This window comes from Capra hircus, chromosome 21, assembly GCF_001704415.2.
Source record: "Capra hircus breed San Clemente chromosome 21, ASM170441v1, whole genome shotgun sequence".
In the NCBI taxonomy this organism is placed as follows: domain Eukaryota; kingdom Metazoa; phylum Chordata; class Mammalia; order Artiodactyla; family Bovidae; genus Capra; species Capra hircus.
In genome coordinates, this window is record NC_030828.1 from 46,352,195 (window position 1) to 46,371,057 (window position 18,863).

The following is an 18,863-nucleotide window of genomic DNA, read 5'->3' on the forward strand; positions in this document are numbered from 1 at the left end:
GAGTAGTCTTTAAGTAAAAGAACTTGAGGAAGATTTCTTGACAGTGCCGGCACGCAGGAGACTTTCAGATAATCTTAGTTTCCATTTCCTTTCTTCACTTTGGGACTAAAGGAACCATAGATTCCTCACTGACATGGATCATTCACGAGAGCCTGCTGTGGTCCAGGAAACATGCTAAGACCTTTGCACAGGCTACTGCATTTAATCCATATGACAGGTTATATGGCAATCATGATTCCCATTTGTAGATATCTGTCCTGCAGCTAGGGAGTCAAAGGATTGAGGTTTCTCACTACGTCTGACTCCAAAGCCTGAATTTGCTCTCAACCACTATACTGCACTACTCACTGCTGAGCCATGATTTTTAGTGGTTTGGGAAGAGATTCTCTGTGCTAGAATTTTTTTCCTGCTGAAATCTTGCCTTCCCTGACCCTGGAAGCTGAGTTCCTTAAGGCAGAAGATTTCAAACTTTTTTAAAATTTAAATTTATTTATCTTAATTGGAGGCTAATTACTTTACAATATTGCATTGGTTTTGCCATACATCAGCATGAATCCGCCATGGGTGTACACGTGTTCCCCATCCTGAACCCCACTCCCACCTCCCTCCCTGTACCATCCCTCTGGGTCATCCCAGTGCACCAGCCCCGACCATCCTGTATCTTGCATCGAACCTGGACTGGCGATTCGTTTCTTATATGATATTATATATGTTTCAATGCCATTCTTCCAAATCATCCCACCCTCTCCCTCTCGCACAGAGTTGGACCACAATCTAAGTAAAAATTATTTACCCAACTCAGGTCCATACATGCATGCCGCACACACTCACATTTATAACTGGAACAAAACACTGCCGTAAAACAATGTTTACCCCTTCACTATGTGTAATGCATTCTGTTTCTACTCTATTTCATCAGAAATTTTTTTCTGGTGACCCACTAAATTGATTTCAGAGCTCACAGGTCATGGCCTATATTTTGGAAACATGCTCTAAGGGGTCCATGTGAGTTCAGGAAGTTCTGGGAGAGGATGGACCTCGTAGAATGCCTCATTACCTTGTTCCCTTCCAGGGTGAGTATGCGTTTTTCCTTTCTGACTTTTTGTCATGAAAAGAAATGATAGACCAAAGAGATCTCGAAGAAGTGTGGGAACATGGACTTGATGTGCTGGGCTGTGCTTAGCCGCTCAGTCATGTCCTACTCTTTGTGACCCCATGGACTGTAGCCCATCAAGCTCCTCTGTCCTTGGGGATTCTCCAGGTAAGAATGCTGGAGTGGGCTGCCATGCCCTCCTCCAGGGAATCTTCCCAACTCAGGGATAAAACCCAGGTCTCCTGCACTGCAGGCTAATTCTTCACTGTCTGAGCCACCAGGGAAGCCCAAGAATACTGGAATGGGTAGCTATCTCTTCTCCAGGGGATCTTCCCAACTCAGGAATTGAACCAGGGTCTCCTGCATTGCAGGTGAAATCTTTACCAGCTGAGCTACCAGGGAATCCTGGATTTGACCTATAACTCTAAGCAGTTTTCACAGGGAATTCCAAGTCTACACTTTGGAGCAATTCTAGGCTTTTCATGTTCCCATTTCTAAAACTGTTAAAAAAAAAGAGAAGCTACCACTATCTGGTTGGTACTCATCAGCAGTCTGCCTGGAAGATTCTGGTTATGGCTGGGATGAAGTAATTCAGGTTCCTGGCAGTAAAGAAGCCTCATAGATCAGTGATAAGTTGCTAATAGATTAAACCAAAAGTAATGAACAATATATATTACATATTCTATGAAAGAAATAGTGCTTTGAACTTAAAAAAAAACAAACTTGTTTTAATTTCTACCTTTGCGATCAAAGTCTAAATTACTGAATATAAATACAACAATATCTCAAGAAAGGAAAAGTTAAAATCTTTTAAAATGGATTTCCAACAATATTAAAATAATGTAATGTCATTACAATGTGAAACCCATTATTAGCTAAAAATATTCATTCATTCAACAGATATTCATTGAATGTCTCCCATGTGTAAAGTTTAAAAGATATTATACTAGACTATATTCTTAAGAACTAGATTAATTATTGTTTTAATTCCTTTCTATGCAGCACTAATCCTTTATTGCCTCCATAATATTTAGTCAGAGAAGTGATAAAGTTACCCTATCACATAAGATATGAGATTACACTCTTCAAGGATGAAACTAGGAGAGTCAACATGTTGAAGCCCCAATACTTCGGCCACCTAATGTCAAGAGCTACTCATTGGAAAAGACCCTGATGCTTGGAAAGATTGAGGGCAGGAGGAGAAGGGCCTGACAGAGGATGAGATGGTTGGATGGCATCACTGGAAATAGTGAAGGACAGAGGAGTCTGGAGTGCTACAGTCCATGGCATTGCAAAGAGCTGGACATGATTTAGCAACTGAACAATAACAACAACATGTAGTAATGTTACCTAGTCAAAGTCATGCAAATGTGTAGTAAAGAGTTTAGAAAACCTTTATAGTCAGTCAGGGTTTTGGGAATCTTGAATATAAAATCTGAAATCCAGATTACTATGGTATACATAATCTATCTACTGGAACCTTTAAATTGGTAGTCTGGTTGGGAGAGGGGTTGGACCTGGAGGACAGGCTGTGTGGTCCCTGGAGAAGTGTCAAGCTGTGGTTGGACAGGGGAGGTGAGCAAGGTTTACCTGGGTGACCCAGCCCTCTGAAGGGTACTTTCATTGCTCACTAAACATTCTGATGATTAAGCTGACCTCTCAGATCATCTGTTCTGAGAGGCAGTTACATTACAGGGAAACAGTCTGATCCATTTGGGTCATACTTTTAACAAGTAGGCCTTGAGAAGCACCCAGACTAGGACTGACTATTCCCCATCACAGAAGCAAACCCTTCTGGGTACCGCTCTCAATGTCCTATACATTTTGAAGCCTCCCAGTTTGGTTGGTGGTAACAGGCACTATTCCCAGTCCTGTGTGACTGCCCAGCACTGTTCCCGCGAATCCTTCTGACCAGTCTTTCCAGGCCTCGCTAGTTTCCTCACGTGTGCCCTGGTCAGCTGGATCCTGGAGGTGTCCCTCTGCAGAGCTTAGGTGTCTCTCTCTATGCAGATCTCTCTTTGTCTGGTGCTCTGTCCTGCGAACTCTAGATGCCTTTCCCTCCTAGCTTCTCAGCTCTTTCTCAAGCCAGGGAGTCCAATGGTTGAGGCAGTCAACTGGATTTCTCCTGTGTATTCGTGAGCTGAGAACTCAAGGCAGTGAGTTGGGGCAATTTGCAGGGCACATCTCATCTGTTTTGCATCTCAGGTATGACTCTCCCTCTTTGTTTCATGTCCAGTGTCTTAAAAATATTCTGGTTTCATATATTTTGTTCATTTTCTGTTTTTGCTGTTTCAGGCAGCAGAGTAAATCTGGTCCCTGTGACTTCATCTTGGCTGGAAATGGAAGTCTCGGCCTTTCGGAAACTCTGAATAGTAGATGTGGGAATTTGGGGGAACAGGACAGGAATTCTCCTGTTATAAAGTAATAAATTTTCTTTCTGTTTCTTGTTACATGAAAGTGAAAGTGCTATTCGCTCAGTTGTGTCTGACTCTTTGTGACCACATGGACTGTAGCCCTCCAGGCTCCTCTGTCCATGGGATTCTACAGGCATGGATAGCCATTTCCTTCTCCAGGGGATCTTCCCAACCCAGGATTGAACCTGGGTCTTCTGCATTGCAGGCAGATTCTTTACCACTGAGCCACCAGGGAAGTTCCTGTTACACATGTTTCATTTATTCATCTAATATCCATGGAACATCTACTCGTAGGCACTGTGATAAGTATAAAGGATACAGTGGTGAACAAAAAGACTTCACAATATATAATATTTTGTGAGTTTGGTTGGCATTAAGCAGTCCTTGAGAGTCTGACCATGAACTGATGGTGTTTCCAGACCTGTGATGCTCAAAACTAGATCCTGGAATCCAGCACGCAGTGCCTGCCATCTCTGAGCAACCAACTGGTCTCTTTCAGAGTCTTCATTTCCTTTTGCTAACGGCAATACTAATTCTGTCTCTATTTGTGAAGGGGAGTTTCATTTATTTAGCATCAATGAATATTATTATTTTAATGCTGAAATTCATTCAAAGAATAAAGTACAGACAAAAATTATCTGTTTCTAGACCTTATCTATTTCTCTCTCTATACATACACATATATATACATAATTTCAGAGACCATATATACATATGTATACATGTGTGTATATATCTATGCCCTGAATATTTTTTCAAAGTAAACTGTGATGGCATACAATAAAGCAGTTTATGATGTATGAAATCGTTGCAATCAGATGATCATTTTCCTCACAAATCCTAAGATAAATATCTATAAAAGGAATGTTTTCATAAATTGTGTTGAAAAACTGGTGCTATCCATCTGGCAAAGATACACTTAACTCGAAGTCATACTTAAAAAGCCAACATACGTACCATATGTCTCAATAATTTTAAGGTAAAATCTACTTGAAACAAGATGTCTGGGACACATACACCATATCCAGTTGCCCAAAAGTTCATCTGTTAACCATTGTTCTGGCAGGGAGCATTGTTTTTTTAAAGTTGAGACTAGCTCAGTTTTGTAAAGCTCAATTTTTTTTTTCTCCCATAAAAGACTGCTCAACATTGATAAACGTTAATCCTCTAAAAGCTTAAATTGTCTCCAACATATAGTATTAAGGAAAAGTATTCCAGGAAAAACTGTAATTACAGTTTACTTTATTTATACATGTAAAACTCTGAACACATGAATATATTATTCCGTGGAGACAAAGTGACTTTCCTTGAACAGGAAGTATGCTCTGTTTGTTTACTTGGGCAATCTTTTATCAAGTGAAGCCATTTCATAATTCAATTCAGCCCTCTTGCGTACTTTGGTGAACTTTTTCCAGATTCTCTATTGCGATTCAGATCCTTATAATGAAATTTGTATTGAAGTAATAATATAAAATCACAAAACTATAGCAATGAAGAGGTGAATTTATACAGGAAAAACATTTTAAAGCTTTGCTTTCTGCACTCTAGACAGGAATGAGATCCTATTAAATCTCCATTTTCACATGAGTAAAACTTTGATGTCTGTGTATATATGTTGGTTTTTTTTAAATCATAATTTTTAACCCAGTCATCTTGATTAACTGAGTATAAGCATATAAGCTGCTTTCTCTTACCTTTCAGGAATGCTGGGCATACAAATTGAGTAATGTGTGAGAAAAAAGCTTTATGTCATCAGTTGGAAAGGAAGTCTTTAAGTTTATGTTATCTTTATTATGGAAAGACAAAGCTGTATTTGGTGATGGCGGTGGTGTGGGGGAGGGGACAACGCCATCAGAGTCACTGTGATCAGGACTTCAGTCTGAAAGAACCTAGAAAAAAGCATGATCAGATTTATTTCTTTTTCCTTTGGAGGTCCTGCTAGATCAGGAGGCTTCCCCAGTGGCTCAGCTGGTAAAGAATCTGCCTGCATTGTGGGAGACCTGGGTTCGATCCCTGGGTTAGGAAGATCCCCTGGAGAAGGGAACAGTCCATGGGGTCACAAAGAGTTGGACACGACTGAGTGACTTTCACTTTCACTTTCCCCTGGAGGTCCTGCTAGATCTCCATGTTCATATCCAGATACTGAACCAGCAAGGAGTACATAAACCTCCATAGGAGGGACTTCCCTGGCTGTCCAGTGGTGGAGACTTCATGTTTCAATGCAGGGGTTGCGAGTTTGATTCCTGGTCAGGGAGTTAAGATCCCACATGCCTTGTGGCCAAAACACCAAAACAGGAAACAGAAGCAATATTGTAACAGATCCAGTACATTTAAAATGGTCTACATTAAAGAAAAAAATCTTAAAAAAACTCCATGGTTCTGTGATTAAAGAATGGAAATCAATGTAGTGGAAGGATTGCTAGTAATTTTGTAAAAACAAGTATAGAATAATTTAACAGAGGAGACCAGGGTAGAAAAATGAAGTTAGCACACCAAATAAATGGGTTATATAAGAACCACACACAAAGAAATATAATGTATTAGTTCACTCTGTATATAAAATGAGAATGATTTAGGGAAGGTTTTTCTACCTCTCCTCCCTCCTCTCCTCTCTCTCTTTACTAATTATTGCTCCAAAGGCAAGTTTATGAATTGCCTTGAGAAAAAGTCCAGGCTCTTTTGTGCCTGCTGTGGTTTGATTACATGAATTTCATTTACCACTGTGCTTTCTGTGTAACTTCACCATTAGAAGGGAATGCTTTTACCTGGAGAAAGAAATCCACAAACCAATATAGCAATATTTGAGAGAATGACCAAGTCTAATTATGATAAAAATATGATTTCTATATAAAAATCTCAGTATTTCACATTTAATTCCCATTAATGTCACATAACTCATTGTGGGATGTGCTAATGCTGAAGCACTAAGTCCATTCTCACTTGATGGGAAGGCATATGTTGCTTACCTTTACTGCTCTTTTCGGTGTTTCAGCCAAGATGGGTGGTAGAATCCCCTTGTAAAAACCGAACAACCTATTGGAGAAATGAAAAGATTTATGTAAGTAAGGAGGGCTTCCCAGGTGGCACGGTCTCCTGCCAACGCAGGAGATGCAAGAGACGCAGGTTCAATCCCTGGGTCAGGAGGACCCCCTGGAAGAGGAAATGGCAACTCCCTCCAGTGTTCTTGCCTGGAAAATTCCATGGACAGAGGAGCCTGGCAGGCTACAGTCCATGGGGTTGCAAACAGCTGGACATGACTGAGTGGCTATGCAAGCACACACATATAAGGAAGGGAATTAGGATGGATAAAGCAACTTATCTAAAGTATTCCCAACTATTCAGTATAGCTCATTAGTCATGAAATCTTCCTTTGTTTTAATGCTAAAGCGGAGAGACTATGAATTCTACATTTATATGTTCTATGACATTCAGAAGAGGAATAAATGATGCTGAGACTAGAACCCCTTGGGTAAGCTGCTAAAGATAATCATGAGTTGTACTTTAAAGATAAACTCAACCCTCCTTAATCTAAGGAATCTTTATTTCCTAAGTTGTGTGGTTGGTAGCCTTGAGCTCTCTACCATCTTGTATCTCTTCCATGTGGTCACCAAATGAAGTTAAGGCTACACCTGAGCCCACTAGACTAAAACTTCAGAGGCTAACCAGGTGATGAAACCCTCAATTTTAGCTTTACTAACATAGGGGAAACTAACAAACTATATGGCTGTGGAACTAGGGCTCTTAGCCCTGTCCCAAATCAGTCATAATTTCTTTAACTTCCTTGATGGAGATGAAAGAAGGTCAGGGAGGGCTAATTACAGAGACATGCTCCTGGCAGTAGAAGTACCAAACTTTCCTGGAGGTGGTGCATGCATGCTCAGTTGTGTCTGACTCTGTGACCCTATGGACTGGAGCTCACCAAACTCTCCTGCTGACATGCAATCTCACAGGGCATGGGACAGCTGTTGTTTTCAATATTGACATGTGGTCACATATTCAGACATTTTTAGGAAAAAAAAGAATGAGTGCCATATGCCTATAAGTTTTATAAAAAGTCACCATTTATTTCTCATTAAATTTTTTTTAATTTTTATTTTTACTTTATTTTGCATTACAATACAGTATTGGTTTTGCCATACACTGACATGAATCCACCACAGGTGTACATGAGTTCCCAGTCCCGAGCCCCCCTCCCACCTCCCACCCCATATCATCATATTTCTCATTAAAATTTAAGATTCAAAATCTTAAATTTGTCTGCCCTGGGATCTTTACACACTCATGTACACATATATATGCTACGAGGGTATGAAAGTAAAAGTCGCTCAGTCGTGTCTAACTCTTTGTGACCCCATGGACTATATAGTCCACAGCATTCTCCAGGCCAGAACACTGGAGTGGGTAGCCTTTCCTCGAGGGGATCTTCCAAACCCAGAGATCAAACCCAGGTCCCCACACTGCACATGGACTCTTTACCAGCTGAGCCACAAGGGAAGCCCAAGAATACTGGAATGAGTAGCCTATCCCTTCTCCAGCAGATCTTCCCAACCCAGGAATTGAACTGGGGTCTCCACCACTGCAGGCAGATTCTTCATAAACTGAATTATCATGAAGGTATAGTGTAAATACACATACAGTATGAAAATATTTCAATAGGAAAGAATATTCTGCATCGTTTTCTGAGATAATCAATTCCCCTGGTGAACCGGTAAGTGGATACAGATAAAGGTAGGACTCAACCAGTCCCTATTTTAGGACAGCCACTTAATATCCTAGAGAAGACTGGACTCTGATTAACTCATCAAACTTCACTCCAGCACCCTTAAGTTGGGTTCTGCTTCTAGCTGTACTCTGGCACAAAAAAGTTAAGAGTTTATTCAGACTAACCCACTGGGGCACTCAATCCAAGATGGCAACCTCTTACTCAACACACTGGCTTACACAGCGCCTTCCAATGAAGGGAGCCAAAGGCTCGTCTTACAGCTTCTAATTGTTAGTCCCTTGAGGGCTGGTGTTCCCTACAGTGCTTGTGTGTCTTCTGTGTGTGTGTGCGCATCTGCACGTGTGTATGTAAACAGGACACAAATATTTGTTAAGCTTACAGATTTTATGAAGAGAAAGAAAGGAGTCAAATGATCCCTTAACGCGGGCTTACTCTGCCTGCTGTTTTCGACTCAATGAATAGCACTAGCATTTGTGTTAATATAAAGGAAGTAAAGCAGACGTGCTTTGAAGAACTACAGGAATTCATGAATTCCCCCACTTCCTTCCCATTTCAACTATTGAGGCCTGAAATTTACTTGGAAAATTTTAATACTCTTTCTAATCTGAATTTCATTATAAATTATTATATAATTTTCAGCATGAGAATGACTCTGCCTAGATTGGATCTTCCTAAAAGATAAATGTGATTTTCTTGACTAGAAGTTCTATATTTATAATAAAAAACAGTATTAGTTCTGTTCTTTTTGTGCTGCTTTTTTCACACCTGGAAGATTATGCCTGGTTATGGGGGGTGGGCAGGAATGAAGAAGAACATTTAAGTAAAGAAAGCTTCTGGAACAGAGTGTCCCTGTTAATAGAGGTACTTGAAAGCCCATGCAACAGAGAACAGATATAGGACGAACAGTAGCTCAGCTGGAGAAGAAAGATCTTAGGGACAAACATCTGATGAATCTTTTGAAAAGTGAGAATATAGGAAACAGATTAGACTTTTCTGTTGGTTTCCAGGTGGTAGAACTAAGACCAACAGGTGGAAGAAACAGAGAAAGACACATTTTGGGCTCAGTAGAAGCTTGATACCAGGAAGTGCTTCTAACAGTCAGACCTATCTAAACACAGACTGGACTCTCCTGAGAAGTGGTGTGTTCCCTTTGGAATGTGACCAAGCAGTGTGGATGACCACTAATCATGGATGCCAGAGACGGATGTACACAACACTGCAAGGACTTGATGTGTCTCAAGGTTGGTTTACTCCAATCCTCAGATTTTGTTATTCTAAGAAAAAGAACAAAAAGACACAGAACAGCACATTTCTGAAAACAGACACTCTGCATTCCTTTAAACTTTTGCCTAAAGTGGAGCACTACTTTGCTGAAGGAGGACAGAAGTCCTATAAGCAACACAGAAGGTCTTCATTTTAAAAATGATGAAAGAAAATATTAAAAAGAGGGGTAAGGCAGAAGGGAAGAGAGGCAGTCGGGACAACCATAAGGGTTTAATCTGAAAAGAGCTGGGAGGCCCAGAGCCCTCTGCTTCATGTTGGGGATGCTTCCGTGTGCCCTCTCTCTGCTCTGCTCTATCGTATGCAGTCGTCCCCTGCTCCTCACCAGCTTCAGCAGCTCATCCTCCTGAACTCTCTAACAGTGAATGAGCAACTTTAATGGGAAATTCTCAAGGACCATAGGCAGCATTTGCTGACAAATGAGAAGTGAGGATCGTCTACTTCCTTGCATTATTTTTACAGTATATCCATGCAATAGTGGGTATCTATGGAATAGCCAGGCTGGCAACTCTTCTGTTGAGAACTGTCCCACCCAATTTTTTTAAACTACTAGAACCCATATATTAGTATAATATGATACTGCTTGTTAGGCAGTGGTTGATCAGGCAACTTGCTGAATGGATCCAAATGGTACTCCATTTCTTTGTTCCTGTTAATCCAAATAGAGTTTTCCTCCAGGATTTTGGAATTGGAACTGAAAAGGTCAGCCTTGCTCTGTGTGGTTGAAGTTCTAAGATATAAGGCCAGACTATTAACAGTAGTCATGTTTTCCGTCATTCAGGGAAAGTCAATCTGCAGTGCTACGGAAGAAGGAAGCCGTCATTCAGGAAGACAGAGGAGCAAGATGCAGAAGTTCTGGTACTCTAAGTGTGATTCTGTGGCCAGGATTTCTTTAAGCCTCGTTACATCTTGACCCTTCTTGAATACTGACATTTCCCTTTGCTTTTGATTCTTTGAGATACCCAGTAATATCCATAATAAATCCCTTTATTTACTTACAAACCAAAGTCCTGGATCCAGAAATTGGCCTCTACAGTCAAAGTGACTGTTGCTGTTCCTCCGTACTGTGGCCTCTCCTGTGAAGAGCCTTTGGTCAGGTAACAGTGGCACTTGGGCCAATTCAAAGAGTCACACCCAAAATGTGAGCAAGAATGCAAATCAAAACTACCATGAGCTACCACCTCACACCAGTCAGAATGGCCATCATTAACAAGTCTACAAATAACAAATGTTGGAAAGGATGTGGAGGAAAGGGAATTGGTGGGGATGTAAGTTGGTGCAGCCATTATGGAAAACAGTATGAAGGTTCCTCAAAAAAATAAAGATAGAGTTGCCATATGATCCAGCAGTATATCCAGACATAGCTATAATTTGAAAAGATACATGCACCCCCATGTTCATAGCAGCACTATTTATAATAGCCAAGGCATGGAGACAACCTAAATGTCCATCAACAGATGAATGGATAAGGAAGATGTGGTACATAGACAATGGAATATTATTTAGTAACAAAAAAGGATGAAATAATGCCATTTGCAGCTATAGGGATGGACCCAGAGATGATCACGCTAAGTGAGGTAAATCAGAAAGAGAAAGACAAATCCCATATGAGACTGTTTACATGTGGACTTGAAAATATGACACAAATGAACATATCTATGAAATGGAAACAGACTCATAGACAAAGAAAACAGACTTGTGGTTGCCAAAGGGGAAAGGGGGTAAGGAACGGAAGCCCTGGGAGCCTGGGATTAGCAGAGGCAAACTGTATATAAAGGATGGATAAACAACATCTCACTGTGTAGCACTGTATTCAATATCCTGTGATAAGCCAGAATGGAAAAGAATAAGAAAACAAATATATGTAACTGAGTCACTACGGTGTACAGTAGAAATGTAAAACCACTATACTTCAACAATTTTTTTTTTAAGTCTGAGCAAGAGAATGTGGGCAAGGCCTTAAGCTGATGACTTATTTTCTTGACTTGATTGATAATTACTGGAAGTTTTCCTAGTGTAAAAGTATGACATACAGATTCTAAAAAACAGAAAGGACTGGTAATGTCTTATGAAGAAGATACTCTTTTTGGCTAAAAAACTGATGTTTATACTCACATGCACTGTTCATTCTGCCAATTTTTTTTTTTTTTTCTGTGCTCACGTAGTCTTGGTTTGAAATACAGGGCACATAGCTTATCAGGACAATAAGCAAGGAAGTTAAGAGATTTGCAACACTCATATCAACGTGCTTCAACCTGCTTACTTCTCAAGAACCAGATTGACACATTTCGTCTACTCCCTGAATGAATGGGAAGTGAGATTCTAATGTCTGCTGAGAAGACAGTAAAGCCACTACTGTGGTTTTAAGTTTTGACCCATATTAAGCCAACTGGGGAACTCTTCAGAAGAGACACAAGAACCAGTTCAAGACCTCCTATAAAACTGCAGTATGAACTGTACGGAAGACCTCATATTTTGTTTCTCAAAGTTGTTACTTCTAAAAGTTATGAGTTTGATATTAACTACCCTGTGTAGGAAAATGTTAGCTTGGATGTGTATCAACTTTTATTAATACTGTTGTAAGTAAAAATAGTCAAATGCTTAATGTGGACTTGCCACTCTGTTAAGAAGAAATATATGAGGCATGTGGACATATTTTAATGTCATTCAACTGTCACAATAATCCTTCCTTTGAAGCAGCAATGATTATTTTCTTCATGTTGCAGATGAACCCTGTCCTCCCAGCCTCTTGTCCATGTCCACAGTCCTTCGTGCTTGTCCACTGAGATGTAGAGGTACCACAGTTTTTCTTAAAACTATTTTCACAAGCACATTTGAAAAGTCAAGTTATTTCTATTGCAAAAATGTCTTGTCATTTCTTATTTTAGGAGAAGCAGTTAAAAATCAGATTTCTATTCCACTTCCATTCTCTTTTAAAGTCAAATGGAACACTTCCTGCATAACTGATAGAGCTGGGCTGAGATGAACAAGATTATTTTCTGGAAAAACTTTTGGGTTGTTTATAAAATATTTTCTAGGTGAATCAGATGAGAAAAAAACTTAGGCTCTAGGATAAATTTTTTTCCCCATAGGATACAGTTTTGCCCTTAAGACAAATATCAGGATAATTCTGTGTGGGAAAAGACAACGCAAAGTTTAGCAATATGATAAAACAATGAAATATTCATACTAAATATTAATATAAAAATAGTGTTGTCCAAAAAGTCAGTGGGGAGCACTTTTAGCTGTTGATTTAACAGATACCCTCTTCAACCGTCTTTGTTCCTGGAGGTGCACGTATTCACCATTTCCTGCACTTTGGGAAGAGAGCCCTTTGCCAGCCCAGGGGGTGAAGCTGAGTTCTTCAAGCCAATCATGGTGGTCCCATTCCCTTCCTAGCCTCTTGGACCAGCAAAGAGGGAGGGATGCATGCTGGAAGTCTTGAATTTCTGGCCTAAGGAAAGGAGTACATGGGAAGAAAAGACCCTCTTTTTCACTAGATGTTGTCCGCACTGCATGATATCCCTGTGTACTGCGGTCAAGTGAAATATCACCGCCCACAAGCTGAGGATGTCCAGCAAAAAGAAAAGACCTTGATCTTGATGACATCATCGGGCTGCTCAATGAACCAATCCTGGCATCCTACCTCCAGATGTCTGGTTACATGAAATTAAAAATAAACCTTTACTATTTGAGCGCTTTCAGTTACATCTTCTGTTAACCTACAGCTAAAAGCATTCTGATACAAATAGCTTTAACATTCCTATTTTTGAAAAAGTCCCAAATTCTTAAATCATAATATAATGAAGATAGTTGTTAAATGTTAAGCAAAGCACTTAGAAGGAGACTGTGAAAAACAATTTTAAAGTGTTTTTAGATTCTTTCTTTCAGGAACCATATCATACACTAAAACTCTATCCCATTAGAATGATTACATATGACAGAGCCCCCACCCCAAAGACAGAATGTGGGGAAGTTCACAGGCAAAAATGAAGATGGGGTTCCAGTCCTTCGAAACCATTAGATCATGATGGTTCACATCCTGATTGAGAGTTGTTATTCAGGAATACAAGGAGACAGAGTATTACAACATTGGATCACATTTGTTTTTAATTGTATGATCAAAACAGGCCTTGTATTACTTATGTACATCTATAAAGTGAAGATCAAAACTGCACTGCACGTGTTCTTCTCAAAGACACAGCTCACACATAGTTTATTTGAAATATAGATTTATGCCAAGCCCCACAAAATAATTTTATCCCTCATTTCCCCCACCACTTTTTTAAAGTGTGAAGTTATTTAACATATTGGGTGGCTCCAAGGTCGTAGACAAGCCAATAAAAAGATGTTGATTGTACAAATCAAGGAAATGCAGAATTTTCTTTGAGTTCCAGTTGGTGGTTCATTTACAAACCCTGGAGGAAGCCTTCCTGCTGTCTCTCATTAGTAGGGACCAATCTTAGGTTACCTTCTTTGGGGCCCAAACTTTAGAATCCCTGCCCCCAAAGGAGACCAGATAGATCCTTAATGAAACATCTTGTACCTGACAACATCTTTAGTCCATTTGGATGGCTGAAAAAAGTTACCTGCTTTAAGTCAGCTACTGAAATTAGAACACTTTGTGGTTAATAGTGGGTAGACAGGAGAGGGCTTAACATTCTCAAAATTCAACCCAGATAAAGAAGCCAGAAAGGAGTGGAAAAATGACATGTCCCTTCTGCCCCTCCTTTTTCTCTCTGAGTCACCTCTTTGTTGATTTTGCTGTTATTTTTCTAATTTAGTATGTAGAAAATATTTGTTTGAAAGTAATTTGTACTGTAGAGCTGGACTACTCCTATAGGCAGGCTGGGAAATTTCTGAAGTTGCCAGCCTGGTAAGCAGGATTTGGGCCTTAGAAGCCACAACATGGAATCTTTTCTTCTTTGCAGTTCCCAAGGAGAAAGGGAAACAGCAGAGCTGCTTCACCAGTGACCTTTAGAGGGAGTTATACCACGTTGTCCATCAGAAAGGTTATCATAAAACTCAACTGGTAGATTACTGAGAAATGAGTGCAAGGAAATGGTGAATAAATTATCTTCCCTTCCTAAGAGAGGAAAAGATCACTGTACAAATCTGCTGCCTGGGGAAACCAGGCTTTCCCTGGTTGTTGGAGATGAAGGCTTTGGGGGCCCAAACTGCTGAGATTCATAACCTGGGCCCAGCAGCCAGGATAGCAGCGCACCTCTTCCAAGCCTGAAAAGGCCAATTAAAGAGATGACTTCAAAGTTGAAAAGCCATTTTCAAAGCCACCTGCAGCATACTCACATGCAGCAAGAGACGGACGTTTTCACCTGGATCCCACTTCTTTGCCAAAAACCTGGCATTCAGTAGAAGTCCAGAGCAGCAATAATACTCATTGGTGAAGCATGAAATAGGAGAGACAGGGAAAGTGACACCAGATCCCCAGTTGGGGAAATTGGAAAGCATTAACGTGTCTGTGTACCTAACAGAGCACAATTACTACATTTTACTTCGTTTCAACAGTCAGGACCTAACTGAACATCACCATTCAGTTCTGTTCTGGGCAATGATCCAAGCTCATCTTTGGTACAGTTGATTTTGAAGCCTTGCAGTCAATCATATCTTCACAATTTGTTCTTCTTTCAGGCTTCAGGCATCCTCTTGATTTCCATTTCTTGTTTGGAAGCCTTGAGTCATCTGTTCTGGCAACATGACCAACCCAAATCAGTCATTTTCTCCAAATTATATTGAAATAGGGATCTTGCTAGTTTGTTTTCTTCCTCCTCCTTTCTTTCACATAATTTCCCCTTTAAAGATCTTCTAATACAAAGCTGATTGAAGGCATACAATATCCTCTTTCTTCTGCTGTTGTCAAATCCAAGTTTCTTACCCACATGCTATAGCTCTGTAATTAAAACAATGAGGGTGGCACTCAGCCCTGGGTTACGAGGGCATGGCTTCCATTGCTCGATGGGTCCCATCTCTCAGGGCAGAATTTTGGCCTTGACACTACACCTTTAGGGCAGAATTCTGACATCATTTACGCTCTGCAGGTCTCAGCGGTTCACAGAATCCAAATGAAAGACTGCAGTTCCATGGCTCTGTTATTTGAATTATGTAGAGTCTGCAATCTGAAGTTCTCGAAATTGCACGCATATTGGGGCCATTTAGGCAAAGGAGAGAGGGAAAACTAGGTAGCCTTCAAAGGAGAAGGAAAACAGCTTACAAAGAGTAAGTGACACAGATTCCTCTTTCAAAAGCAGCAACTGAACTTTGAAGAAGGGCAAGAAGCATAAAGAAAGTTTTAGCTAAGATTCTAACAGAAAACTCAAGAAAGTTTTCCTTGCTTCAACTCCTATCAGGTCTTTGGGCACAAACAATATAGTTATTATTCTTCATTATAGAGAATTTAGTGAATTGAGTTTCTGCATATGGTCCTCAGATCTATTTGTTATCCCAAACCATACCACTTTCATTACATGCTATACGGAGGAATTCTTTAAAAGTTTTCCTTGACACACGTTTTTAACTGAACTTTCAGTATGATTTTACCACCACAATTAAACTTTCCTGATGGGTCTAAAATAAACTACAACCTTGATTTTCTAAGATATGAAAAATTAGTTTAGCTGTCAGTATCATTTAGGAGGTAGGTCCATGGCTCCATTCCCTGGAAAGTTGGCAGGATGCTCAATGCACCAAGCATGCAGCACAGGGAAGGCATTAGCGTGATATAAGAACCAGAACCCCGATGGAAAACCCTAAGGAAAGAAAAAGCAAAAAAGATATTTGAGAAGCAACTAATATGGTAAATAATATGGCTAGAATGTGGTATTAATTGCAGCATTAATCTATAAGTGAAGAGACTTATTTAGAACTGAATATGCAAAAAGTACAGTAATTTTCAGTGACAGCAGATTACCTTGCTTATAAAGATGAACACATTTCCATTAGAAAATAAGAATCATGTAAGGGCAGTCTTTCACTCATGCGGATGGTAACTCTGAGAGAAAAAACGCAAAAGAAAAAAAAAGAAACGAAAACCAAAACAACTCTATTTCTTGCACGGGGACTGAAAACCCGGAAAAAAGGACCTGACTGTGGAGTCAACAAGTCCTTTGCCAGCCGGCTCCCTGCTGCTGCTGCTGCTGCTGCTGCTAAGTCGCTTCAGTCGTGTCCGACTCTGTGTGACCCCATTGACGGCAGCCCACCAGGCTCCCCCGTCCCTGGGATTCTCCAGGCAAGAATGCTCTCTGCTAATCAAGTCCTGCTGAAGAAATTCCTTGCTCCATTCTAGTCCCCCCAGCCACTCACCCATCCCCCTTGTCTTATTTCCTCTGTTTCTAATTTCTGTTGTTCCCACTCATGAAGTCACGATTCATTTGCTCACTCACTTACTCTTTCAGTATATTTTGTACCAAGCACTAAGCTAAACACTTTTTCTGGGGTCAAATGTTAATAACAGAGTAGTTCCGTTGTCCCCAAATCAACTAAGACCTTAACTTTCTCCAGGAAGCCTTCTCTGAGATGATAGACAAAAAGCTTGATATTGCACCTGCTTGCAATATTTGACCAAGATGTTGTCTTCATATGTGCTTGGCACATAGCAACATGCAGATAACATTATATTGAATACACTGACATTCAAATAAATGTATATACTTAAGCATATATGTGTATACGTATCATGCACGTGCGCTGAGTTGCTAAGTCATGTCCAACTCTTCTGCAACCCCATGGACTGTAGCCCACCAGGTGCCTCTGTCCATGAGATTTCCCAGGCAAGAATACTAGAGAGGGTTGCCATTTCCTTCTCCAGGGGATCGTCACAACCCAAAGATAGAACCTGCATCTCCTGCATTGGCAGGTGGATTCTTTACCACTGAGCCACCTGGTAAAGTCATGTATATACATATACATACATACATACATACATACATATATATATATATCTATAGTCCATATTCGCAGACATGACTTGGTATCCATATAGACAGTCTGAATGACTCACTTATTTTTAACAAGAGTATGTATTATTCACATGATTACCATATTTAATCCAGGTTATAAATTGTTTGACAATGGTCACTCCTGTTCTTCATCACCAACCTCTAGCATTTAGCATTCATTTGATTCTACCTGTCAGGAAAGGCAAAGTGATGTAGTGGGCAGGAATGTGGGCTCTGGAGCCACACTCCTTGGGTTGGAATGCTAGGTCAATTGTGTGTTAGCTGTTTACGTAGCATGAAAAACTGTTGGCACAAAAGGTGAGTAAATTAATTCCAAAAGATAGCTGCCAGAATCAAGATTTTTTAAAATGCCAGCTCCCTCTGCAATTGCTTATGGAACTAAGTTAGTACATTGTTGTAAGTTGCCTGATTTTATAGTTTGGTCTAGCTGCAAGGCTGCATATGACCACAGCTGGGGCAAAAAGCCTCAGAATTCAGAGATGTCCTTTACAAATGGAACCTTATTTAAGTGTGTGACCTAGGGCCTCAGGAATTCACACCCCATTGTGGAATTCTGCCACCACCAATGCATATGCGTTTGAAACCAAAGATGCTGTGCACTAAGTAGGCTGCTCCCAAAGTAAAAGTCATATTTGGAAATGCATTAACTGTTTTTGAAAGCCGCTCAGTCGTGTCCAACTCTTTGTGACCCCAAGGACTATACAGTCCATGAAATTCTCCAGGCCAGAATACTGGAGTGGGTAGCCTTTCTCTTCTCCAGGGGATCTTCCCAACCCAGGGATCGAACTTAGGACTCTAGCATTGCAGGCGGATTCTTCACAAGCTGAGCCACAAGGGAAACATTAACTGTTTTTAGTCACTAGTTATTACAGTAGCAGCCAGATTAATTTTTGAGGTGCCCCCTAGTGGTACCAGAGTTAAATGCAACTCAACAGCTGTCCCAGCCCTAGCTGCTGCTGTTCAGTCCATACGTGGTGTCCCACTCTTTGTGACCCTATGGACTACAGCACGCCAGGCTCCTCTCCTCCACTATCTCCCAGCCTTTGCTCAAATTCATGTCCATTGAGTCAGTGGTGCTATCTAAGCATCTCATCCTCTGCTGCTGCTCTTCCTTTTGCCTTCAATCTTTCCCAGCATCAGGGTCTTTTCCAATAAGTTGGCTCTTCCCATCAAGTAGTCAAAGTACTGGAGCTTCAGCTTCAGCATCAGTCCTCCCAGTGAATATTAAGGACTGATTTCCTTGAGGACTGACTGGTTTGATCTCCTTGTAGTCGAAGGGAGTCTTCTCCAGCACCGCAGTTTGAAAGCATCAGTTCTTCGGCACTCAGCTTTCTTTATGGCCCAACTCTCACATCTGTAAATGACTACTGGGAAAACCA

At 40.5% G+C, this 18,863-nt stretch overlaps 1 protein-coding gene across 1 annotated transcript in view; it reads right to left on the minus strand.

Annotated features, from left to right (window-relative positions):
• SLC25A21 (solute carrier family 25 member 21) overlaps positions 1-18,863 on the minus strand; it is a 528,456-nt gene that overhangs the window by 55,338 nt on the left and 454,255 nt on the right. Inside the window, exon 4 of the mRNA XM_005695244.3 lies at positions 6,474-6,540. Within this exon, the coding sequence (XP_005695301.1) occupies positions 6,474-6,540 (67 nt within the window). The remainder of the gene's footprint in view (positions 1-6,473; positions 6,541-18,863) is intronic.